The sequence below is a fragment of the Suricata suricatta genome, chromosome 15 (assembly GCF_006229205.1).
Source record: "Suricata suricatta isolate VVHF042 chromosome 15, meerkat_22Aug2017_6uvM2_HiC, whole genome shotgun sequence".
Taxonomy (NCBI): Eukaryota; Metazoa; Chordata; class Mammalia; order Carnivora; family Herpestidae; genus Suricata; species Suricata suricatta.
The window spans coordinates 46,474,897-46,501,423 of NC_043714.1; the positions used below are offsets into that span (position 1 = coordinate 46,474,897).

The window sequence follows — 26,527 nt, forward strand, 5'->3', positions numbered from 1 at the left end:
GGTTGAAGGGGTTCGTGGAAGCTTGTTATAGAATTTGGGTTTGTATAAGGTAGTTTGGAAAAAGATTCAAAGAGATGAGAATCTGCGTTGAATGTGGAAGCTCTTAGAAAGTAGGGCAATTCAAGTATCTTAACTTTTATGTGGGAGGTGGGAAGAACAGAATGGTGCTAGAGTTATTACCCAAGAAGAGGCAATAAGTCACTTTTGCAGATAGGGAAGGGAATGGTTGGTCATTTTAGCTGTACGGTGTCTCTGCTTTCACGTCTCTTCAGACATGATGATGTAGTGGTGTTGTAAAGCCTCACTCCCTAATAGCCACAGAGAGTCCTTGTCTGATATTGACCATTCTGTGGAACTGTTTACATTTACCAGGGCATACCAGAGCCTAACTGATAAGCTGATAGTTGTAAGGAAGGGTTTTCTCTTACTAGTTGAAAATTCCTCCTCTGCCATTTGCCAGCTGTATGATTTTAGTCAAGATAAATAACTGTGCTTAATCATCATAAAAATGGGGATGATGATAACTTCCATAGGATTATTTTGAAGATGAATGAGTGAATACATATAAAATGCCCAGAACACTACCTGGTACGTAGTCGTTGCTCAGTTTAGCTAAGCTGTTACAATAACAATAATTAAAATGATTTATAATACTCTTTATTGCACACATTAACTTATGGCCTTGTGTATTCAAGCCCTCATACCCAGTAGAGAAATATAATCCACCAAATAGATAAAAATGCTCCTTTAGTCAGGACATCTGTTTTGTTTAGTGATGGAGGAATACTGATAGATTATTATTCAATGTCATATATGAAATATATTTTTTCATTGGACAATAAAACGTATGTTTTCCTACAAACCTTTTCCTTTCAATTCTAAAGCTATTCAATAAGTGGTTCAAGAAATAAAATTCATAGTGAACTATTTTTCTCCCTTTTTCTGTACCATTCTACATCTAATTTGCCCAAGTTTCACAGATTTAACCTCCTAAATATATTTTGTTTCATTCCTTTCCACTGCCTTAGTCAAGGAGCTCATAATTTCTACTGGAATAATCCAATTGATCTTCCAACCACTAGACTTGTTCCTGTCCCTTGTTTTAACCAGATTATTGCATGAGTTAACGCTCTGACACAAAACATCTGATGACCTTCTCTTCGTCTACAGAACGCAAGCCCAAAATGCTCTCCATAGTACACGAGCCTTTTAAATTTTCACCCACCTTTGATTTCTGGCCTCCCCTGCCACTTCTGAGTTTGATCCTGATTTTATTTCTACTGAACCAGTTTCTGTATTTTATTTTCTGTGCCATTTCTAGTTCTTTGTTCAAAGAATTATGATATAATGATTCCAATAAAGAAAATAATATAAAGGGGATTTTACATAATTTAAAAAACTAGAATAATGAAAAAATGAGAACAGTTCCTTATTGTGCAGATCTCAAGATATAGATTCCGTTACATAATGTTGTGCCACCTAGTGCTAAGTACTTTCAGTTTCCTCTCTATAACCCCCTGGGGAACTTCAACGGCACTTTGACACCCCCTTTTTCTGCTTACTGTCACTGCACTAATCGTTGGATCTTTGAAAGTCAGCCTTACCAAAGTTTTTTTAAAATATTTTTTTTTGTTTATTTACTTTTGAGAGAAAAAGAGACGGAGCGTGAGTAGAGGGGCAGAGAGAGAAGGAGATGCAGAATCTGAAGCAGGCTCCAGGCTCTGAGCTGACAGCATAGAGCCCAATGTGGGGCTTGAACTCATAGTCTGTGAGATCATGACTTGAACTGAAGTTGGATGCTTAGCCGACTGAGCCACCGAGGTGCCCCTTACCAAAGTTTTCTTTAAAGCTCTGACATATTCTGATTTCAAAAATGCACTTAAATATTGTCATAACCTGCAACTCAAAAGAGTGTAAGATTGGGGGTAGAATGCCATATTCAAAGAATTACAGGGATTTACAAGTATTATTAAAGTAAAATGTGAGGAGTTTGTTTTCCTATTTTAAATTACGTTTTAAAAAAGTATTTACTTATTTATTTTGAGATGTTGGGGAGGGGCAGAGAGAGAGAGAATTCGAAGCAGGCTCTGTGCTGATGCAAGGCAACCACCAACCATGAGATCATGACCTGAGCCAAAATCAAGAGCCAGAAGCTCAACTAAGTGAGCCACCCCCCATTTCTAATTCTTTTGGAAAGTAAAATTAACTCTATAGTTATCAGTAACTGAGGAAAAATTCTTTTACTCTCCTTAGTCTCTTCCTTTCTCAAACAGTGACTGAGCTTCTGCTAAATGTCAGGCTCTGTATTAGGTATTCTTAGCACTAATGAACTGAAGTTTCCAGATGAATAATTATAGCTATTGGCTAACCATTGCACTTTTTTCTCTAGGTTCTTTAGTTGAGCAGTAGGGTATAAGCTGCTAAATGTTAGACAAATCCAGTTCTCCAAAGGAAAAAACAAACAATTTGTAGCATTTACCAATTTTCATGATGTAAATGACTGTGTCCCACCATGGCTGACTTTAAGGTACTATTGTGATATCACTGAACACAAAGTTGGAAGAAGAAGTTTATAATAGGCTGGTGGCAGTCCACCAATTGATAAGGAATTATGATTTGTACTATACCATTTTGCCTCTTTTATTTGAAATCACTCTCCCTTTGGCTAATATTTATTGGTAACTTTGTTCATATTTTCTGTTCCTAGACCTTTTTCAGTGTTTATTTCCTGCTGAAATAGAGCCAGGTTACTAACGATCCAGATGTCTTAGAATTCTCACCAGAGACAAGTCTTTCTCTGGCCTCCGTTACCATTGCGTTTAGCTATAGGTAACATAAACTTCATAGCTGCATGCTTAAATAAAGAAGGAGTTTATGTTTTCCATAGATATAAACAAGTCTGGAGAGAGCCAGCTCAAGGATGGCACTGCTCGAGGAGATCGGCAGAGACCTGTGTTTTTTCTTGTTTTGTTTCCTGCCCTGTTACCCACAGGATGTAGCTCTCAAACTCATGGGTAAAAGAGATCTGTTGAGTTACAGGAATAGGACCACATCCATTCAAAAAGGAGGAAGGACAAAGTATGAAAGGTCTGTCTCTTTTCATTTGCAATAAATAGCTTTGTAGGAGCTGTATCTAGTCAACTTCTATCTGAATGTTGTTGAATTGAACTACGTCACACGGCCACCCCGAGCCACGAAAGAGCCTGGCAAATAAATATTGTGTATGAAAGAAAAGATATTTAGACATATTCAGTAGGCAACCAGCTGTGTCTGCCACCGTCTGTTTTGTCTTTGGTCCTGGTTCAACCCTATGAACTCTAGAAAGGTATAATTTCTTACTGCTATCTTCTCAATTTGCAGTTTAAGCAAAGTGTACTTTGAGCCCTAAATCATGATGTCTTGTGTTCAGTAGAATTGCTTTAATTTCACACAATTCTGGACTCAAATGGTAGATAATATATCCTACCTCCTCACTCCTCTGTTTCCTTCCATGTGGAGGGAGCTGTAGAAGAATACTCCTGGCTTCCCTCAACTCTCTGTTCTCTCTGCCCTCGGGGATAAGGAGGCCAGCATAAGTAGCACTTTCTTTTTTTACTCTTGGAAACAAGCTTCTTATAGATAGCAAGCATACTCTACTGTTCCTGCCTTAAGTTTTACAGGGATAAGCTATAAACCAGGGTTGTCTGTGCCTGGATAGGTGGTTTTGTATGATTCTGAGACTTAGTATTAGGGAACCTGCTTTAAAAAATTTTTTAACATTTATTTTTGAGACAGAGACAAAGCGTGAGTAGGAGTGGGGCAGACAGAGAGGGAGACACAGAATCCCAAGCAGGCTCCAGGCTCTGAGCTGTCAGCACAGAGCCTGACGTGGGGCTTGAACCCACAAACTGTGAGACCAGGACCTGAACCAAAGTTGGACACTTTGGGACTGAGCTACCCAGGCACCCCACAGGAAACCTACTTTTACATGGACCTAGGCCAATTCTCCAAATTCAGCTTCACCAGTAATAGAAGTAATAATTCATGCTGCATCTCGTCTGTGTACACACACACACACACACACACACACACACACACAACTATTACTCAGCCATAAAAAAGAATGTTGCCATTTGAAACAACATGGATGGAGCTAGAGAATATTATGTTAATCGAAATAAGTCATTCAGGGAAAGACAAATACCATATGATTTCACTCATATGCTGAATTTAAGAAGCAAAACAAGCAAAGGCAAAGAGAGAGGGAGACAAATCAAGAAACAGACTCTTAACCATAGAGAACAAACTGATGGTTACCAGAGGGAAGGTGGGTGGGAAGATGGGTTAAACAGGTGATAGGCATTCTGGGCTGTACTCGTGATGAACACTGGGTGTTACACGTTAGGTGTTGAGTCACCGTATTGTACACACGAAACTAATACCACACTGCATATTAACTAATTGGGATTTAGATAAAAACTTGAAAAAACCTAGGAAACACTTTCAAGAAATCATGTGACTACCATATACATAGGGCTCCCAGTATGCCTACTTTTCACAAAGGTAAAACCAATTTTCTTAGAAACAGAGGTCATTAGCATCATGACAGCTAACGAGAAATAACATATAAACTTTAGAGTACATATTGCAGATTCTGTGTCAACCAAGAAAATTTCAGTTGCAGGTTTTAGAAAATTCGACTGAATCTTGCTTCAAAAAATAGAGGGGATTTATTAATTTACCTGAATGAAAACTCCAGAGATAAGTAAAACCGTGGGATTGATCCTGAATCTCATTTAACATGACTCAGGACCTAATTTGTTTCTTTCCATTTTTGTCTCTAGGTGTCACTAAATTTACTTCATTTTGGGAGGACTTTCCCAACTCTAAATTGATTTCAGTAGCTCTGAAATTCCATGAATCCTCAATCATAAAACAGGAATCTGTCTCTCAGCCCTGTGAGACCTGTTGTTAGGTCACTGTGATTGGACCAGCTAGATCATTGTGCTAGGCATGAATAGGGATAGTACACTGCAGGGATCCTGCTCTGCTAATCAGGGCACACCGCTGGGCAAGTGAGGCCCATTCAATCCAAACCGCAAAGCTGAGAATGGAAGACACATTCCTTCCCTCCTGAGAAAGAAGAGACAGATATTCATTAGTTATTTCCAAAGTACATTTCCCATTTTCTTATTTTAGGAGGCTTTAAGTAACCGAAAAATTCACCAATTTTTTGCTTTTTACCTAATACATTTTTAGAGATCAGGCACAAATTAAAGGGTAAAAAAATAATTTTACTGCACGGTATTGTTTTCTATCAGTTACTTTAAAATTTACTAAAGAAACTTTGCCATACAAGTGATAAAATGCATCATTTATCCAGAGGCATTTATATTTAATAACATGTCCATATTGCAAAGAAAATCCCAACTCCAGTGTCTGATCTGATGACTCATCATTCTCATGATTTCAGGCATGCCTCTTAAATAATATCCCCTTCCAATGTGGGGTTTAAAAGAGAATATCATATTTTAAATATTATGAAACCACACAAATGCACTTGTTAAAATTAACGAGCCTTCTTTCACAAAGCTCGCTCCACCAGTGGGTCTCATCACATTGCCTCTCATGTTATTTGGGGTTGAACTCTAGTAAGCATTCTACTCTTTTAGGGGTGGGGGGTGGCTAGCTGAACACAACCCTGGCAGAGGAAATTTGTAGAGGAGTGTGGGACACCAGATGGTAAGAGGCTAAGAGAGCTTTATGGAAGGGAGAATTAAAGAATTATTAAAAGGAGGATGTTTTATGTAATGCTCTATGGGGTGCAGTGCTAGCTTCTTTCACTCCTCAGTACACCTTCCTTAAAATTTCCATTGTGTTTTAATACTTTTATAGTATAGATATATGGGGCAGGCTTTCTCATACTGCGAATGGAGTGAAGACAGTGGTCCCCTGAGACTTTTAGCCATTTTTGAAGACAGTCTACCAAAGATTTGACTTTTATAGTGTTTTACTGGTCTTAAAGAATGAAAGAATCAAGAGTATGTATTTCCCAGAGAATACACTGCATATGTAAACAGTGGGGCTGATTTATGTACAATTTGAAGCAATGCAGTATTGGTATAGATGACCAAGGAACACCAACAGATCATGCTGGCAGGCAAATGTTAGGTGTTGTTTTCTGTTTGAAGAACATTCTGCTACCTGGAAGATAGATTGGGTTTCTTTAATTGGTCAGATCAGAAGGTGAAGGTAGTGTAGAAATAATTTGTGCCCATTCCTTTAGCTTTGAGTGAAATACATTACATGTTTCATAGTTATTGGCATATAAACATATAGGGAATTACATAGGAAAGCTTCTATGACCTCAAATACTGGTATAATGAAGTGCCCCACATTTAAGAAAAGATTTTGTGTTTTTTGTTTTTATTTTGTCATAGTAGTGGGTTCCAAACAGTACTGTACTGAGGTGGTCATCATCAGTTTTCTTCCAAGAAAAATCCTGTTTAGCAAGAGCTTTTCCTGTACCTGTCACTCTCTAAAATAACTTGATTGAGTTGTATTCTCATGCAGATTGGTGGCAGGCTACATTACAGAACTTTACGTCTGATTTTAAAGATTCTTTCTGTTCTGCTCTCAAGAAACAGCCTCTTTTTAACTCTCACCTCTCCCTACTTATCTCAGCAATGTGGTTTTCTCTATACCTGTGAAAAAGTCACTCAGATTCTCAAATCACTCTTACAAATCAACAAAATTGGACAGAAAAAAATTTAGTAGCTGGAAGAATGAAGAGGTGGATATTGTCAAGACCCATGCATTGAAGGCACGTCTTTTACTTGTTCTCTTGGAACTGGTATTTTGGTTAATTTGTGAGGTTATTTTAAAGGTAAAATACAAAAAAGAAAACAAATAATGTAAGTTTTAGCTAATCCTTTTATGTTTCTGTTGTAGATAGGCTGGTTGAATAGGGCAAATGACATTTATTTTTGCTATAGGGTAAAAAGTACCTTACTTATGTTCCCTTATTTATTTATTTATTCAATAAAGATTTATTGAGTATCTACTATGTACCAGGTATTTGGGAATCACATGACCAAAACAGTGATCCCTGCCTACAAAATGTACTAACAGGAAACAGATAAAAATGTATTATAATTAGAATGAGATAAGTGCTATGAAAAGGATTAAGAAAATAAAGCAGGTTTAGGGGATAAAATGGGGGTACAGGGAGGTAGAGACAGGTTGAAGTATTAAATTGGGTGGTCAGGGTAGGCCTCCTTGAGAAAATGAGATATGAGGGACGAGGAAAGAAGGTCTGTACTGACTGGGTCTAGAAGGTGTTTGCTGATTCTGGAGGAGCAGCATTCCGGGAAGAGGGAGCTGCCAGAGCAAAGATCCTCAAATGAGGAGATGCAGGGAGGACGCAGAGGTTGGATCTGGGTGAGCCAGCAGGGGCTTTGGTAGGGGAGGAGGCCAGAAGTGATGGGTGCCAGATCCCATGGGCCTGGTCAGCGAAACGGGGAGTTATGGATCTCAAGCATATTTTACTTGCTTTCTTGCTGCTGTATTGACACTGAGCTGAAGGGGGACAGAGTAGAAGCAGAGAGACCAGTTTGGAAGTTTCTGCAGTAAGTCACGTGAGAAATGGCGACGACTTTTCCAGGCTTGCACTAGAGGAGGTGGTGAGATGGTGAGAAGTGTTTGGCTTCAGGATATATTCAGAAGGTGGGTCCTATAGAATTTCCTCATGGATTGGTTGAGCAACTGGAAGGATAGAGTTACCATTAGCTGAGATGAAATGTGATCTTTCTCCTTAAACCCACTTATCTATGTTTCCCATCTTTTAAAACACTGTATGATTCTTTTTCCCAATAAGGAAATGAACACTTAAGATGAGAATTAATTATATGAATCTTTGGTTTGTAGATAGGCAGCATCATTTTTTAATTTGATATATATATATGTGTTTGTCTCCTTTTATATGAAGAGATTTTTTTCTCTCTGAGTAACTGTGGTTATAGGCCCCAACCAAACCTCTGTAAGTTGTTTTGTTGGAGCAAATAGAGAAAGGAGGAGAGAACACAATAGGTATATTAAGCCTATAATTGGAACTGAATAAAGGAACTGTTAAAATCATATAAAGGTTTCAGGAGAGAATGGAATGAAATGACTCTGGGACTTTCACTGATGTTTATGGAGGGTAGTTGTTATTAAAATGTATTTATACTTTTTTTCTTCTTCTATTTCTCCTATCTTGCTCATGGTACTTCTTTATATTGTTTTCATTGAAAACTGTTATTGCTTTTTTAAAAAAAATTTTTTTAACGTTTTATTTATTTTTGAGAGTGAGAGAGACAGCATGAGCAGGGGAGGGTCAGAGAGAGAGGGAAACACAGAATCTGAACACAGGCTCCAGACTCCGAGCTAGATGTCCGCACAGAGCCTGACGTGGGGCTTGAACCCATGAACCCTGAGATCATGACCTGAGCCGAAGCCGGATGCTCAACCGACTGAGTCACCCAGGCGCCCCCAAAACTGTTATTTCTAAGGCTGTCTCAGAAAGAGTACCTTAAAGAAGAGAAATAAAATCACTACTGATTGAAATTGTCTTCTGATATAGAATGGCTCCTAATCTTTGTGGTTTTTTGTTTGTTTGACATAGAAGTTTGGGGAGGGATAGTGGGAAGAGGGAAGTGGCACAATGGGTTATTAGACGGGAACATCATTTCTGCACCATTTTCTAGAGATTTCAATAAACAGGGTCTTCATCTTTCAAACGTAAGTTGAAAGTCTTATCATGAATAAAACAAAAATTATTTAAACTGGTATCTGATTTATAGAATCTTTTTGTTATTTTGTACTTCTGAAGAAGTCAGTGGGTACTAAAATGATAAATAGTCCCATGAAAACCTTTTAAATCCCAAACTGGGCCCTCATACATTTGAATGCATGGGAAGTACTTACCCAAGGAGTTAAAATAAAGACAAAGTATAAAAGTAAAGAATTAAAAATGGGGAAAATAGTCTTAAAAGGAAAATACAACTCCTGAAGTGTAGGGAGGAGGAGATTGGAGACCTAGAAAAAGTGAGAGTAAACATATTAGGAACGATACGAATGAAGGTGTGGTGGACACTCACTGGAGAAGGAACAAGGTTGATGGCGGAGGAGAGGACTGGCACCAGGGACAGTACATTGCACTGTGACAGCGCTGCCGAGAGGTGTCATAGAAGAGGTGTCACAGAAGTGGGCGAAGCAAACGGAAGGAAAGATAAACAGGAAGCTTTGCTATCAGAATATCAGCTGTAATACTGTGAAATCTTCTGGACTTATCAGGTTGGAAGAATCACAATATTCTGTGAAAGCTTTTTCTCTACTGTGATATGAACTATGGGGTCTAAAAGGGTGACTTTTGTTATTGGTTAATATTTCTATGAAAATGAGTGATTGTGAATTTTTATTGCATTTGTTTCAATCCCCTGCAAATCGTTAGTAGGAATCCTCAGTGAGTAAAAATTACTTAATCTGTCCCTGCCTCCCCTACACAATCTCTCCAAGATTTAGACTAAATTCTAGGAGAGACTTGTGGAGATGAATATTGAACAAATAGTTTGAATGATGCGACCACATATTCCTAGACTCTCTTTTAAACTTGAAATTCAGGAGACCAAAAAACAGCACAGTACTTTCGCATCTTTCCCCACTCTCCAAACACTGGTCCTTCCTCAGTTTTATATAAGTTTATGTGTAATCACTTACATATAATTCTCAGAAGTTATTAACCTCTTGGTGATTGGTTTCTGGTAGAAAGGAATCTGTGGTGTTACTGTCTTCACAATTTTTTTATTTTTAGAGAGACCAAATAGAGTCTTTGAGAGGGCAAGTGATAAAGTGAGCAAAACTTGATTTATGTTCTGATGAACTTCTTAGTTCATGGAACCCATGATTTTTAAACTAAATTTACTAACTGCTATTTCCTTTCCCATTATACTTCTGGGATAACATTTTCTTTTTAGTGAGGATTAAGAAACTTATCGAATAATGGGAAAGAAATTATAGAATAGGCCTGTTAAACCATCAACAACTTTTATGGCCCCCATACTTTTTATAAGGGACAGCAGCACATTGGACATCAATAACAAACACAATGATGTCTGTTGTTTTACCACTACTGTAATTCATGTAGGAGAACATGGTTTACAGATTTCTCAGTCTGTCGTTTTAAGTAGAGTCCCCACAAATGCCGTGCATGTAGGATGCATTTGGTATTCAGTACTGTGAGGGACTAATCAGCTAAGTACCATAATCCTCCTTACCGGGTACATTCTTACTTGACCTGGAACTATATAGAGCCACATAGTAACAGCATTAAAGAGTAACCTTTTTCTTAACAGGCCGATGGATGACTCCATCCATGAATGAGTGCTGTTTTATGTGTAAATTTTTAGTAATTCAGTTTTGAAATAAAATAATTGCAAGCAAGTAGAGATATTCAAATCATCTGATTAAGGCTGGATCCTATGGTGTTGTTAGAGCTAGAGGAGGATTAAATGAAAGCACTGCCTGGCACGATGTTGATGTATTTTTGTCGACAATGATGCTTCATGCTGGACAGATGTACATTGGTTGAGCAAAAGGTAAAACTCTAAAAATGTGTGAAATGTGATATGTTAAAAAAGATGGGTCCCTTTTGGGTGTTTTTTGATGAATATAGATTGTTTGATTTGTTAAAAGCTTTATGTAGAAATTCTAGGAAGAGAATCTATATATTTCATATTTTACAGAATCCTGTATTTCTGTTAAATCCTTGATTCAATATGTCTTAATAGCTTCAAATGTCAGAACTTGATTACAATGTTATGTTTAAACTATATAGTTAGAATTGTGTGATTGAACTAATGAAGCATCATTTAAATTTATTTAGCAATAACCATGCTTTATAAAGCTTTTAAAAAGACGGAGGCTTTTTCAGATTATTGATTCTTCAAATATCATTTCTGTTCTTTTATTTATAAATGACAGTGGTTTAATGATCTCTACTAATAAAGATCATAAGTAAGAGATTTTCTTATATGCTAATTGAATAGCATAAAATTTGAATTTGCAGAAATTAGAAGTCTTCAAATTCTTTTAATATCATGATTCTTAAAAGCTGTATAGATCTTAAGAGTTAAAAATATATAAATATTAAAGCTTAGGTTTCCATGTAAGCTTTCACTGTCTTTATAAATGTTTTCACATGGTTTATGCTAGATTATATTTTTGGTTCGATTATTTTTGTAGTATATATAGTAGGTGTTATAGGTGGTATAATAATGCAAACCACACAGCATGGTTAAAGTTGTAAATATGGTAAAGACATGAAGAATTGTTATGCGATATGTAAATTGAGACTGGCTTTGGGAAATGGTTGAAAATGACTTTATTTGGAAAAGAATCTTTATTTGGAGTTTTTCTGTCAGTCAATCTGATTTTTAGACACAGAGCTTTAAAGAGACTAATTGATAGAGTTTCCTGCTCTAACCACAGTAACATTTATTATAGAGGATTAGGTGTGAATAATGGCTAGAATATTTAGAAATAGATTGAATAGTCCATATGACAAAAAAGTTATAAGCAGTGAACAGAAGTGCTACCCTATAATAAGGTGAAAGAGAAAATAATGGTAACAACCTAAATTTCAATAAAGAGGTCAGATGAACAGATAAGAGACAAATATAAAGTGAATACAAATATATACTGATATAGTGTCAGAAATAGGGATTGATTGATGCATAGGAGTAAAATGTAAGGCACCATATGATGTCACAAATACATTTTATTCTAAAGAAGAGCATAATTTTGGATCCTGCCTCTTAATTGCTCAGTGTCTTTGAAGGATTAAGTGAAATATAACATCTTGGATGAATTGTTTCCATTCTTCTGAATTATAACTTGTAGATGAAATACTGTTAAATCCTTTATGATTGTTTACAGAATCATACAATTTATCATTATGTTCTTTTACCTATTAAATGTTTTCCATCTGAAAATAATGAATGCCAAGACATACTTATAAAGGGTTGTAGGGAAGAAACAGATTAGTGATACGGTACTTGAATTTTCATAGGTTTTCTTCAGTTCCTGAAAAAAAAAATATAGTGTCTAAGAAACATAGCAGTTTTAATTTAAAGAATAAATAAAGTAACTCATGATCTAGTTGTTAACAGGGAAATTAGATATTTGATATTAGATATCAAAATTTTTTGACAGAATATTTTAATATTTTAAATTTAAATATTTTGGACTAAGTGATAGCAGATTCCTCACTGTTTGGTAAGAGTAGTCATAGAATAAAATCCTGCCTTGCTCCCAGCATAGCTTCAATATACTATAAGATACTAGACCTTAAACTGTATTTTTAAAAACTTAATTTCATGTTAAGTAACAGTGACAATAGTTATCCCAATTTCAGAAATCATGAGCACTGTTCTATTTTTACTTAAATCCAGTACAAATCAGCATCTACAGCATGATTCACATGCTTCAAGCAAATTTCATAATCTCTAGAACAATGTGATTGCTGGATTTAATGTTGAATTCAATTTTTCTAAAGTATGATTTTTAAAAAGCACTTAGATGACTTGGTAAGTGCTAATTAATAGGCTTTCTTTTACAACTGAATTCTATGATAGATATTCTTATTTATTAATAAAATAGGATATATTTTATCTATTGTAAAGATTCACTATATTCACTTTATTTATACCCTACTTACTGTCAAAAATTTATGTTCTTTCCTCAGGGAATGATATGTTTTCTTTTCTTTCCCCCTCCCCCATGATACCAAGTGTGATGTTAAAGATATTACTAGAAATACCTAACTTATAAAAAGGTTTTGTTTTAAATGTTAAATTATAAAGTGATTGACACTCAAAATACATTTTGCCAAAGAAATTATCTTATAAACAATTGTTGGATTTTGAAGCCCAGCAAAGGCCAACAAAAGCCAAATTAACACACAACATACACTACTAAGAAAAGTAGTTCCCTCTTTTCACTTATAGTGTTTTTACTGCCAAGACAGCAGTAGGGGAAAGAGAAGAACTAGACTATTTTGGCAAATTGGTGGGTTTGAGTATAGAAGAAAAGAGCATATCATGAAAAGTAGAGAGAATCTAAGGGAAAATTGATCAGTTCTTTAATTTGGCAGGTGTTTATTGAACTTCTATTATGTGCCAGCTTTCATGGACCTAGTTGCTGTTCCTCATGAACCTTAATGTTTTGGAGTATTATTTACATTGTTGGATAGAAATGGATAAGATTACCTAGGGGAAAAGTACAGTAAGGAGGAAGGCCATTGTTAGGTTGAACTGCCTTCAAAATATCTAATTTCCCTGTTAACATTTTGTTCGTTCTTTCTCTCTCTCTTTTTTAACTTTCTTGTATAGCCTTAGAGTCCAACATTTTAGAGATTAATTTATATTAATAATCTTAAGGCATATAAGTATTTTTGATAATATTATAAAGCTAATACTATTCATTCTGATTTAATTGGGTCATTTTTCATTTGAGTTCCAACTGGATGAAGTAAAATGTGGAATTGGAATTTACTCAGTTTGAGGGCATGAAATCTTTTGAAAAGGAGGAGTACCTGAAAAGGCTGGGTGGACAGAGTTTGATGGGCCCTAGGGATGAACTACCTTGGAAAATCCTTGATTTATTTAAGCAACAATTAAGAATTTGGTAGATTTTATATTTTACATGACAGTTTTCAGTAAACAACAACAACAAAAACCAAAGTGATTACAACTTAATGAGAACACCCAAAACATGTCCAGTGAAGTTGTATATTTTATATAGATGGGCTACACTCAGTGTACCTACATTACTCAGGTCTTAGTCCAGATGTACCTTTTCAGGAAGACCTTTCTTACCAAAAGTAGCTTCCCTCCAATAACGTTGCATAAATTCACCCGGTTTCAATGTTCTTTTATAGTACTTCCCACTGTATGGAATTGCCTTTATTTATTTACTGCTTAATTTATTTGATTATTGCTTGTCTCCCCTACTAGAAGGAAAGTTTATTTAGGGCAGAAGCCTTATGTGTCTCTTTATTGTATTTTCAGCAACTGGAATCATGGCTCAATCATATTGAGCCCTAACTACGTACTTGTTGAATGAATGAATTAATAATGGAACTACTAAGGTATAATAGACACAGTCCTTCCTGGTTCAAAATTTAAGTCTAGTGGACAATACTGAATACTAATTAGGTAATTGTAAATAGAATGGACTAGTATATTCTGGGGAAATGCAGAGGAACAAAAGTGAGCTCTAAGTGATGACCTGATCTTACTGGGGTATGGTAATGAGGTAATACTGCTTTCAAAACTTATATGCTTATAGCTAGGTATAAAATTTCCTATTCCATCCACACTGGATTTTAGGGAAATTAGAATTTATTTATACAAAGAGGGGATGGTCAAAGTGGGTGAAAGGAAGTGGGAGATGCAAGCTTCTAGTTACAGAATGAAAAAGTCACAGGAATAAAAAGCACAGCATAGGGAAATATAGTCAATGATATTGTAATAGCGTTGTATGGTAACAGATGGTGCTCACTTGTGGTGAGCACAGCATAATAAATAGAGAAGTTGAATCACTATGTTGTATGCCTGAAACTTATGTAACATTGTGTGTCAACTGTACTCAAATAAAAAAGTTTCAAAAATAAATGAAGTTAAAAAATCATTTTCTTATGTATAATATAAATCTGAGAAACACTAGAATCTTACTCTTGAAACAGTATCAATTTCTTGATATTAAATTTGGTTTGTGAATAACCTATGTTTTTAGAGGTAAATATATTAACTTAGATCAGAAAAAAGTAACACCCCTGAATGTATTTGAATTTTAACATAAAGTCTGCCTCTAATGGAGGTTAGATGCTTAATTTAGAAGAACTGATTTAATTGCTTATTGTTTTTGAGTTCCCTAGAGAAATTCTCATTTATCTAATTTTTTAAATATAATTAGTAGATATAAGTAGCCAGTTAATGAGATGTGAGTATGTTGAAAATTGGCACAGTTAATTACATTTTGACAGAAGTATCATTATTTTTGCTATCCCTAAAGCTTTCATTTAGGCATATTAACCTGAAGTTATGGTAACAGTATTACAGGATCATAGTCCCTAAGAAATGGAAGAATTTTAGAATCATGCACCTTCTCAAAATCAAGGATTAACTCTAATCATTTCTTTACTCCTACTCTTTATTACAGTATGTGGCATTTAGTTCTTTCCTAATAAGTATTTGTTAAAATAATACATGAGTTAATGTGTATAGTCTAAAATACAGACTCTCAAAGGTTAAATGGCCATATAGTTTCAAATAACTGGTTAATAACAAAAACAGAACTAAGAAGCCCAGATCTCTTAATTCTGTTCTTTTTATGGTACATTGCCACCATGCCAAACTATTTTTTCTTTAGTCATATGTATAAAAAATGACAAGAAAGTAAAAGAAATTATGTATGCACACAGATATAGGATATTGTGTAGGTTTATGCTCTAGTATTTATTTTGAGTGTTCCATTTTGATTGTGTATTTTACTTATTTTACTTATTTTATATTTATTTGAGAGAGAGAGAAAGATAGAAGGTAAGCGGGGGAGGGGCAGAGAGAGGAGACAGAATCTGAAGTAAGTTCCAGGCTCTGATATGTCAGCATAGAGCCCAATGTGGGGCTCGAACTCAGGAGCAGTGAGATCATGACCTGAACCGAAGTCAGATGCCCAACTGACTGAGCCACCCAGATGCCCCTGATTGTATATTTTAAATTATAGGAGTCTATGGTTTTATGTAGCAAAACTGAAATGATTTAAGTCCTAAATGTTTTATATGTAAATGTAAACTATAAATGTAAAAAAAAAAATCACATCCACTTGCCTAAACATTTAGGACAACAGACCAGTTCCTTCATTTTCTGTAATACTTTATCCTTTATGGTTCTGGGGTAGAGTTTACCCTGGCTATGCCTCTGTGTGATGCTGAAAGGTGGAAGAAGCCAACAGAAGCAGCTCTTGTTGGCAGGCATATGTGAAAATCTCCATAGCTCCTGGCAAACTCCTGTTAATTGATCACCCTAATGCTATAGGCAGCTGAAATAATTGGTGGCAAATTCCCCCAAAGATGCTTGAAATTCACAGCAGCTTCCTAATGAACATTTTGAGAACCCTTGTCTTTCATTCTTCTGGCTAAGAACAGCAGCATTAACTTCTCTGACCTTCACCCTTTTGCTGGTTCAGTTGTGTAGCTTTTGATTACTATAGTAAAGCCTTTACTACCCGGAAAACCTAGAGTGAGTTTTGTTTTTACTAACAGATCTTAATCAGTACATTGGCAGGCTGTATTTCAGATATGGGGGAAAGAGATTCAGTGACATGGGAAACTGCAGAGCAACAGGAGGCTGTTTCTGGGTTGGGTCGTTCCACATGGATCCTTTCTCTGGTCTTGCCTTTAGGTCAAAAAAAATATTGTGTAAGAAATTCACAACTGAGCTATCCAATGTTTGTCATCTTTAACTTTGACTGACCCCACTTTTTTATTGTCTCCTGTTCATATGTCCTGGCAAAAATCTCCGTGACCGTTATTCTGAACTTCTCTCATCTCTCCACTGCTCTTCATGGCTAGCGGTTGACATTTATCTGGGTTCGTACCAGGGAAGAGGACAGTGCGTGTATTTTGTTGACAAAGAGCATTCTGTATGATTACAAGGCCCACCATGGTGTACTAGTGTTAGAGGGGCAGGTTGAGAACTTAATATGCAGTCTTGTTCCTCTGAGGCTCTAAGAAAGAATGAAGCGTTAGATGTGAAGACAAAGAGAAATGTCATTGACCTGGCCTTAATCTCAATGAGGATGGAATAAAGATAGCAGTTTTCTGACTTCTACAATGTTTTTTCTTTTTGTGATGAATAAGTCATTCTTGCCAGTACTTTTTAAATTGTTTATCTCAAGTTAGAGCAGTAAAGAAGGGTTGGAGATACAATGCTAAGGTAAAGATTTAGCTGACCCAATACTAGGAGCACTATAGATAGCCAATGATTGAAAAGTGATTTTTAAGAGCCATTTAGGGGCGCCTGGGTGGCTCAGTCGGTTAAGCCTCCGGCTTCGGCTCAGGTCAGATCTCACGTTCGTGGGTTCGAGCCCGGCGTCAGGCTCTGTGCTGACAGCTAGCTCAGAGCCTAGAGCCTGCTTCACATTCTGTGTCTCCTTCTCTCTCTGCCCCTCCCCCTCTCATGCTTTGTCTCTCTCTGTATCAAAAATAAATAAAACATTAAAAAAAATGAAAAAAAAAAGAGCCATTTAGTTTTTAGCCAGAGTATTCAGCTCTTGAACCAAATCAGTTTGGCTTCATTATGTTTTCAAATGACTTTATATTCAGGTGTCAAGAATAGAAAGAATGTCAGGTGGAATTTTTCAAAGTCTCTGAATAGCAGTTGGGAGATGGTCAAAGTGTATTGAGCTGGGCAATGAAAATGCAGTTAAGTCCATTTTGCAGCAACAGAGTATGGTGCTATCTGGCAAAAGTATATTCCATATGTAATGTGCAGGCATTAAAGAACCATATCACAAGTACCTTTAAAATTTCCTATTTGAACTGAATAAAATGAATATTAGTTAAACTTTTACTATGGCATGACTGTAAAAAAATTTTTTTAAAAAGTAGAAGAACCATTTGAATATAATTCATCAACCCACCAGTGAACCAATAAAACGTTGAATTGATTAGACGTTGCTCTTCTCATCAGTCTTTTTCTTTGGTTACTTAGGACACGAAGTCCATCAGTATCCAGAGATCAGAATAGAAGATACGACCAAAGAGAAGAAAGAGAAGAATATTCACAATATGCTACTTCAGATAACGCCATGCCAAGATCTCCATCAGATTATGCTGATAGGAGGTCTCAGCGTGAACCTCAGTTTTATGAAGAGCCTGACCATATAAATTACAGGGACTCCAACAGGAGAAGTCATAGGCATTCCAAAGAATACATTGTAGATGACGAGGATGTGGAGAGCAGAGATGAATATGAAAGACAAAGGAGGGAGGAGGAGTACCAGGCGCGCTATCGAAGCGATCCAAATTTGGCCCGGTATCCAGTAAAGCCACAGCCCTATGAAGAACAGATGCGTATTCATGCCGAAGTGTCCCGGGCGAGGCATGAGAGAAGGCATAGTGATGTCTCTTTGGCAAACGCTGAACTGGAAGATTCCAGGATTTCCGTGCTGAGGATGGAACGACCGTCCAGGCAGAGATCTGTGTCTGAACGCAGAGCTGCCATGGAAAATCAGCGCTCTTACTCCATGGAGAGAACTCGAGAGGCTCAGGGACCAAGTTCTTATCCACAAAGGACCACAAACCGTAGTCCTCCCACCCCGCGGAGGAGTCCGATACCCCTCGATAGACCAGACATGAGACGGGCCGACTCACTGCGGAAACAGCACCACTTAGATCCTAGCTCGGCCGTGAGGAAAACCAAGCGGGAGAAGATGGAAACCATGTTAAGGAATGATTCTCTCAGTTCCGACCAGTCGGAGTCCGTGAGACCTCCACCACCAAAGCCGCATAAATCAAAGAAAGGAGGTAAAATGCGCCAGGTTTCATTGAGCAGTTCAGAGGAGGAATTAGCTTCCACGCCTGAATACACCAGTTGTGATGACGTGGAGATTGAAAGTGAGAGTGTAAGTGAAAAAGGTAAGCGCTGGATTCCAATCACACTTTCCCTGTGGTTGATTCCCTGAGGGTTTCTTTTTAGGTGGTATTGGTGATTGACATTTAATATAGTTAGATATTATTACCTTTAAAAGTTTCTTAATGGTGCTCATTCTGTGAAGAAAAACTTCACATAAAAGTTTAAAAAAGTGAGTATCTTCTGTTGTTGTGGAAGAAAAGTCTATTGATTAAAAAAAACCTGTTTTGCTTTGTTTCTGAAAATTTTCTTGCATCACTTGATGCTATATTTAAAAAAAAAACCTATTAGCTATAGTTGTAAAATAACATTTTGTGTGCCTTTCTTTTCACAAGGAACAATATATATTTACTATAGTATATCTGAAAAATTCCTCAAAGTGTAAAGATTGAAATACAAGTATCCATACTTTTCTCCCCAAATGTAACCATTGTTAACATTTTGTTGCAATTTCTTCCCTTTTCCCTATGCATGTATATTTTACATATTTATAAAATTGGTATCTGGCTACATATAATTTTGTCTTGATTTTTTTCAATTGATATCATGTCATTAACGTTTTTCCAAAGCCATTAGTTGTTCTTCAGAAATATGCTTTCAAGGGCTACACTAATTGTCTTATTATATGGGTGTGTACCACAAACTATTCCTTTACTGGGCGGGGGGCATTGCAGTTGCTTCCAAGTGCTAGCACAAATAATGTTATAATGAGTGTCTTTATATTAGAACTTTTGCCTAATCCCTGAGAATTTCACAAATACATATTCATGCTTTGATTCTTATAAACTTTTAGTTCACAATATCAACTTGCTTTTCAGAAAGGTTATAACGCTCCATACTCCTGTCAGATGTGCTTAAGTTTTGTCTCAAGGCACAAATCTTTGCATTTGCATAGGCTACAAAATGCTATCTCTTCGTCACTTTAATTTGAATTTGGTTGTTCAGTTGAATGTTTGTATGTTTATTGGTGTTTGATTATCTTCTATGAATTGTCTGTTCATTCCTTTTATTTCTTCTGCCCATGTTCCTATTGGGTATTAATTAGTTTTTCTCTTACTGAATTATAAGAGATTTTTACATGGATTAGAATTTTTACCCATATAACTGTCATCTGTTTGAAATATATTTCCCATTTTAATGTTTATCTACTAGTTTTCTGTGGCCATTTGGAAATACTGAATTTAATATAGCTGTTTTTGCATCTTTTGATAATTTTTTTCCCATTTCTCTTATCCATAGAACCTCTTTATTCATCCCCAAATCAGTTAAATATTTAGCTGTATATTTTCTCATGTTTTTATTATTTGCCTTTTTAAACTTTAACTTTTTAATCTTTCTGTGATTTATTTTGGTATATGCCAAAATATACAAGGTATGTGAGTATCTAAGATGAATCCCCTGTACTACCACCCCTTGCACAACACACACACAATTTTCTGGCACCTTTGATGAATAATCTACTTCTTCGTAAGAATCAACAGGAATCAAGAAATTCAAAAAGGCAGCTAGATATGAAATTAATATGGAATTATTTTGTACTGTATCAAAAGTAATTAGAAAAATGAATGAAAAGCAGTTCCCAATCCGAGCGAAAAACAGAAAATGTGATTTTAAAAAAACCAGTAAAAAATTAAAAATAACTAATAAGAAAGCTATAAAATTTACTAACATAAAGGAAGATAGTCATTGAGGGAATAGGTGTTCATTTCATTCTCGTAATTGGGAAGGCTAAATATTGTAAAGATGCATGTTTTTCTAAGCGATGTCTTGGGGTTAATGATATTCTAGGCTAATCCCAATTGGTTTATGTATTATATTTTTTAAAGTTAATCTGGAGGGTTACAAGAGAAAAAACTTAGTTCTTTTTTTTTTTTTTCCCTCTGTGCTTTTTAGGCTCATTGGGGACTGGGAATGGTCAATTAGACTGACAAAAGACAGATTAGGAGAGAAACAAGTTTATTATCATGTGCGTTGTGCATACCTGTGGGAACTTCAAGCTACATGAAACTTGAAGGGTTGGTTAGAATTTGGGCTAATATAGTATCTCAACAAAAGAACAATAAATTTTTAGAGAGATGAAAAGACTAAGAAAAGGGACTCTGAGTTTCTAGGGTAGCAAATCATGGGAAGGTAAACATATGAATGAACTAATGGAAGATAAGGGTTACCTAGTAACGTTTGTTACACAGACTTCTCTGGAGCCATCTCTTGCCTGATAAAGACTAATTAACTTCTGCCCTTCCTTGTAGAAAGGCAGGGGGACACATTTACCAATTTATGTCCTACTTTTAGGCTAATAGGGGGAGTTCTTTTTTTTTTCTTGTATAGTTTATTGTCAAGTTGGTTTCCATTTATCACCCAGTGCTCATCCCCTCAAGTGCCCTCCTCCATGCCCATCACCCCCTTTCCCCTCTCTTCCACCCCCATCCGTCCTCAGTTTGTTTTCAGTACTCAAGAGTCTCTCATGGTTTGCCTTCCTCCCTTTCCCCAACTATTTTTTCCCCTTCCCCTCTCTGTTAAGTTTCTCCTTTTCCACTTATGAGTGAAAACATACAGTATCTGTTCTTCTCTGCCTGACTTATTTTGCTTAGCATAACATCCTCTGTCCATTTTGCTACAAATGGCCAGATTTCATTCTTTCTCATTGCCAGGTAGTATTCCATTGTATATATAGACTACATCTTCTTGATCCACTCATCAGTTGATGGACATTTAGGCTTTCTCCATGTTTTGGCTATTGTTGACATTGCTGCTATGAACATTGGGGTACATGTGCTCCTATGCATCAGCACTCCTGTATCCCTTGGGTTAATTCCTAGCAGTGCTATTGCTGGGTTATAGGGGAGTTCTATTGTTAATTTTTTGAGGAACTTCCACACTGTTTTCCAGAGCGGCTGCACCAGTTTACATTCCCACCAACTGTGTAGGAGGGTGCCTGTTTCTCCACATCCTTACCAGCATCTATAGTCTTCCTGATTAGTTCATTGTAGCCACTCTGACTGGCTTGAGGTGGTATCTCAGTGTGGTTTTGATTTGTATTTTAGGGCGAGTTCTTATATCTGCTGCTTGTCAGTTGCCTTCTGCTCAAAATAATCCTTATGCCAAAGTGGCATAGTAAAACAAATAAATGATAAAAACATAGAAGGCACCACAAACCAAAGGGGAAGAGATAAATTATTCAACAAATGGGCCTGGTGAAAATGTAAATATAGTGAAGAAAAAAAAAACAAGTTAGAGCTTCATTTCATACAAGTTGCAGTGAAATTATAAATAATAAGAAAATTGTGTTTATTAAAATAGAAAGATCTGCAAGAAGAAACTATGGATCTTAATTTTATCATAGAGCATATAGAAAGTTTATCTCCCAGAAGCTATAACACTTCCTTAAGTATAATCAATAGTCTTATTTTGGTCATTTTTCATGTTTGTCTGAGTGTATCATAATATTAAAAGGTAAGAAAAAGATAGCTTGGTAATTTTTAGTGGACTGGTTTAGATTCTGTTACATACTTCTATTATTCTTCACTAAAGTAAGGTCTTCAGTTTTACTACATAAAGATATAAGAAATAAACACATAAAAATCTCACATAAAAACAAAGCTATATATGAGTTGAATTAAAATTTTATGTAATGCTATTTAGCAGAACTAAAATACTTATCAAATACAGAAAGAAACTAAATGTCACGTACATCCATATCTTCCCTTACTTGGACCCGTAGTAGACACTTCGATGTGGTTCTCGTTCTCATCTGCCTAATAATCTGCTTTACAGAGTATGGTTTCTCCCAAGATGTATTTCCAGCAAACAATCGTAATTCAGCTTTGGAGGAAGAAATTTAAATAAAACAACCCTTTCCTGTTGGATATTGCCCCCAGTAGTGTAGTATTCAGTGAGGTGAAGTTATAACTGTTGAGAGCCTGGGACAGAGATTAAACTTTGTCATATCTTGACTTTTCATCCCAAGAGGAGCATTTTTGGTTATTGGTGGAAAAAGCACCAGTATGATTTTGGAATATGTTACTTATAAAGATATTCAGCATTGTGATTCATAGCCATCATTGGTAGTTAGCTAATGTTTGGAAATTCTTCCTAATAAAGTTTTATTTGAAGCATTTTCCCCCTGTATGCTTATCTGTGGACACATCATTGGATGAGGATCAACCAACTTTTAAAAGATAGTTCTCTCTTTGCTTTATTATCATTAGGCTAAATGACCCCAAAGAATGTGTTAAACAACTGAGAAATCCTTCTCAGTGTCTTTCCCTTTCTGTCTCTTTTCATTCTTGTGCACAACCATTCAAAAACGTGCACAGCAAATTTGGATCACATAAAGTGTTAAGCAGCATTGTACAGATAGCACCAGGTAGCATTATTATTCTAGAAGGATTCTTTGCATGTCCTTGTATGTCATATTATAGCATCTATTACATAGCAGGATCTAGCCTGACTTTTAAATAATAAAATTCTATAATTCACAAGTTTATAGTTTAATTTTTTTCCCTTTGCTGTGCTATTGGCTAGCTGCCTTCTCCTCCTCCGCCTCCTTCTTCTTTTTTTTTAACTTCACCTTTATTGGCATTTTGGTGGCTTTGGTTCTTTTCTTTCTTTTTAAACAAATTTAATGTTCATTTATTTTTTTGAGAGACAGAGTGTAAGTGGGGGAGGGATAGAGAGAGAGGGAGACCCAGAATCTGAAGCAGGCTCCAGACTCTGAGCTCTCAGCACAGAGCCTAGGTTCTAACCCATGAATTGTGAGATCATGACCTGAGGTAAAGTTGGACGCTTAACCAACTGAGCCACCCAGGCACCCCTGTTTTGGTTCTTTTCTTATTCATTTGTCATTTGTCTCTTTGAATATACCTTATTATTTTAAATATACAGAGTTTCACACAAATTTATAGTAGATGTCATTTCATTCACTAAGTTCTGTTAAATGCTGCTGATAATTACAATCTATGAGTGACCGCGACATTATTTGTGAAACAGTAACAGGATTTTATGGGCAGAGCATGGCTTTTAGAGTCAGAGGAGCTCAAATCCTGGCTGTGAGATTCATTAACTGCATGATCTCCTCCCACGTATTTAACTACTCTGGGTCTGTTTCCTTATCTATTTATATAATAAGTGTTCATTGTTTGGTAATTTGTCAAATAGTAGATATTAAAAACATTTTTAGGTTACTTATTAATGCTCTATGACAGTCAAAAATAATCAAGACTTTTTTGAGACAACTTACAAGAGTTTTGAATCCATGGTCACATGGATTGTGGTCATTTATATTGGTTTTGCCTCTTCTAGGATCTGCCATATCTTGCACTATGCTTGTATTTTTAGGCTAAGAAGAATATACTTTTTAATTTGTTGAGATATAATTTTGAGACATAAATCAAGTGTGTTACTAAAGACTAGATCCCTATTTATTCCTTTTTTAAGCCAAATGCCTTTTAGTGTCTATTATTTGCAAGATGTTGGATTAGACCTAGTAGAAAATATAGAGACGAGTAAGACATAGTTTCTACCCTGAAGAAATTAAGAGTCTAAAATAACCAGCAATATAAGCCCACTGTATTTGAGGTACTTTGGACGTCAGAAAGAGAGGCATTGATGATCTCCACTAATTTTGTGTGGTTTCCATGTTTTGTAACACTTATCTCTTAACTAGGAGATAGTTTGCTTTTCACAGTGTGTACTGGTCATTTCCTCACAGTTTGTGTTGGGTTAGAAAACTGTAAACTGATTATTTTCTTTTTTTTGTCTTTGGATTATGGAAGAAGACAAGTCCTAGATTGCTGATGTCATACTACCTCTGAGTACTATGTGAGACATCTTTCTCAAAGGTTAAAATACATTTTTCGTATCCTTTAAAAACTACTATTGACTTTCCAGTTTGGTCTAGAGGAGATTTCTCAGTTTTAGTACTATTGAAATTTGGGGCTGGATAATTGTTTTGCAGCACAGCACTATCTTGTGCATTATAAGGAGTTTGCAAACATCCTTGGCCTCTACCCCCTAGATCTTAGTAGCATCCTTATACCTGTTATGACAGCCAAAAATGTCCCTATATATTGCTAAATAGCCCTTGTAGGGCAGAGTCCCTCAAGGCCACCTCCACCTTCTGTTCTTGGCCTATTCACTTACTGTCTTTCTCTCCTCACTTTTAGAATCAAATGAGAGAGCATTGCCAGCATTAAAAAACAAAAAAACAAAAACAAAAACAGAGAGAGACAGAGGGAGAGAGAGAGTGAGTCAGAGAAAGAGAGAGATTTGGAGTAGGATAGCCTTGAAAATATCAGAGTGGAGCGCACGGAGTAAAGGTGATTGATCTGTAAATGGTTTTTCTCTACAGGCCCACAATATAAAATATATATTCCTTACTGTGGATCATGGCCAAAAATGTCTTAAAGCTTTACTCCCTTATATAATAATTTTGTGATTCGCTTGATGCTAGTGTTTCCTGCCTTCCCTCCACACCCATCTCCTACTAGACCTGGAGAAAGGTCTAGAGATGATGTTCAGTGGCTAATTGATGTATTGTAAACACAGTACATTTTCGTATTTGATATATATTAATGTTAGTATTATAATGCAACATATTTTTCTTGACTATATAAGTTTTTTTGTTTTTTTTTTAAAGAGCAGTGAGATCATTGTGAAGAGTTTGAGTTTCCTCTGTCTTTTTCAGGTTCTAACCTGACCTATTTGATTTGGTTGTTGCAAGTCTCTTTTATTTCTTTGTAAAACCTTGAGGGACTGGGCTGGTAAATGTTAGCATAATGTGTATGACATCTTTTAAGTTATAAATTATGAAAATGTTTGACTCAATTGTTAGACTCTGGAAAGTAGCACATCCTTTAATTTATTTTTGGAGGAAGTGAGTGGAGATGTAAAGGTGGAGCAAATTGGAGAACAGACCCCGAGTAGGAAAAAGGGGAGATAGACTGCAAACCTCCAGGTACAAGCATGAGTCTTAAAGTATTAAAAACAAACTCTAAAGATATGTCTAAGTTTGAGTGTCAATATCAACAGGGAAATTTATCCCCTTGTATAATCTTGTTTCTTATCATTTTTAAATAATTAATTAACTGTATAAATTAGGTTACTGCTTTTAAAGAAAATAGGCTATGGAAATGATCATGAATATACATTGGAAATTCAAAGAATATGTTGATTTATGTTATTTGAGACCAATTAAACATGTAAGGAAATTTGAGCCAAATGGACTAAAAGAATTTAGAATAAGTTGTAATAATGGGAATATTTAAATTTTTTTCACTTAACTATTTTATTACTAAGACCTTTATAAGTAAAAAATTTAAAGGTCATAGATGGATTACTTTCTTATATATTCACTCCATCTGTTGACAAAATAATTTTATGTTGAATAATTATTCCAATTGTAATATTTGTCTTAGGGCTTCACTATGGGATAAAAAGAACTCAATTGTATTAAAGCTACATGGATATAATTAATCACTGTTTCTATCTTAGGTAACATGAAATTATTTCATCAAACTTAAAAAAAAATTTTTTATGTTTTTAATTTATTTTTGAGAGACAGAGAGAGACAGCACAAGCAGGGGAGGGTCAGAGAGAGAGGGAGACACAGAATCAGAAGCAGGCTCCAGGCTCTGAGCTGTCAGCACAGAGCCTGACACGGGGCTCGACCCCACGAACCGTGAGATCATGACCTGAGTTGAAGCCGCACGCTTAACCGACTGAGCCACCCAGGTGCCCCTCATCAAACTTTTTAATCAGATGAGAAATCAAGTTGTAAATACATATTATGAAGCTGATCTCAGACTTGATATTATATA

At 36.0% G+C, this 26,527-nt stretch overlaps 1 protein-coding gene across 1 annotated transcript in view; it reads left to right on the plus strand.

The window, feature by feature from the left end:
• RIMS2 (regulating synaptic membrane exocytosis 2) overlaps nt 1-26,527 on the plus strand; it is a 497,675-nt gene that overhangs the window by 224,331 nt on the left and 246,817 nt on the right. The window contains exon 5 of the mRNA XM_029923706.1: nt 17,790-18,715. Coding sequence (XP_029779566.1) covers nt 17,790-18,715 — 926 coding nt within the window. The remainder of the gene's footprint in view (nt 1-17,789; nt 18,716-26,527) is intronic.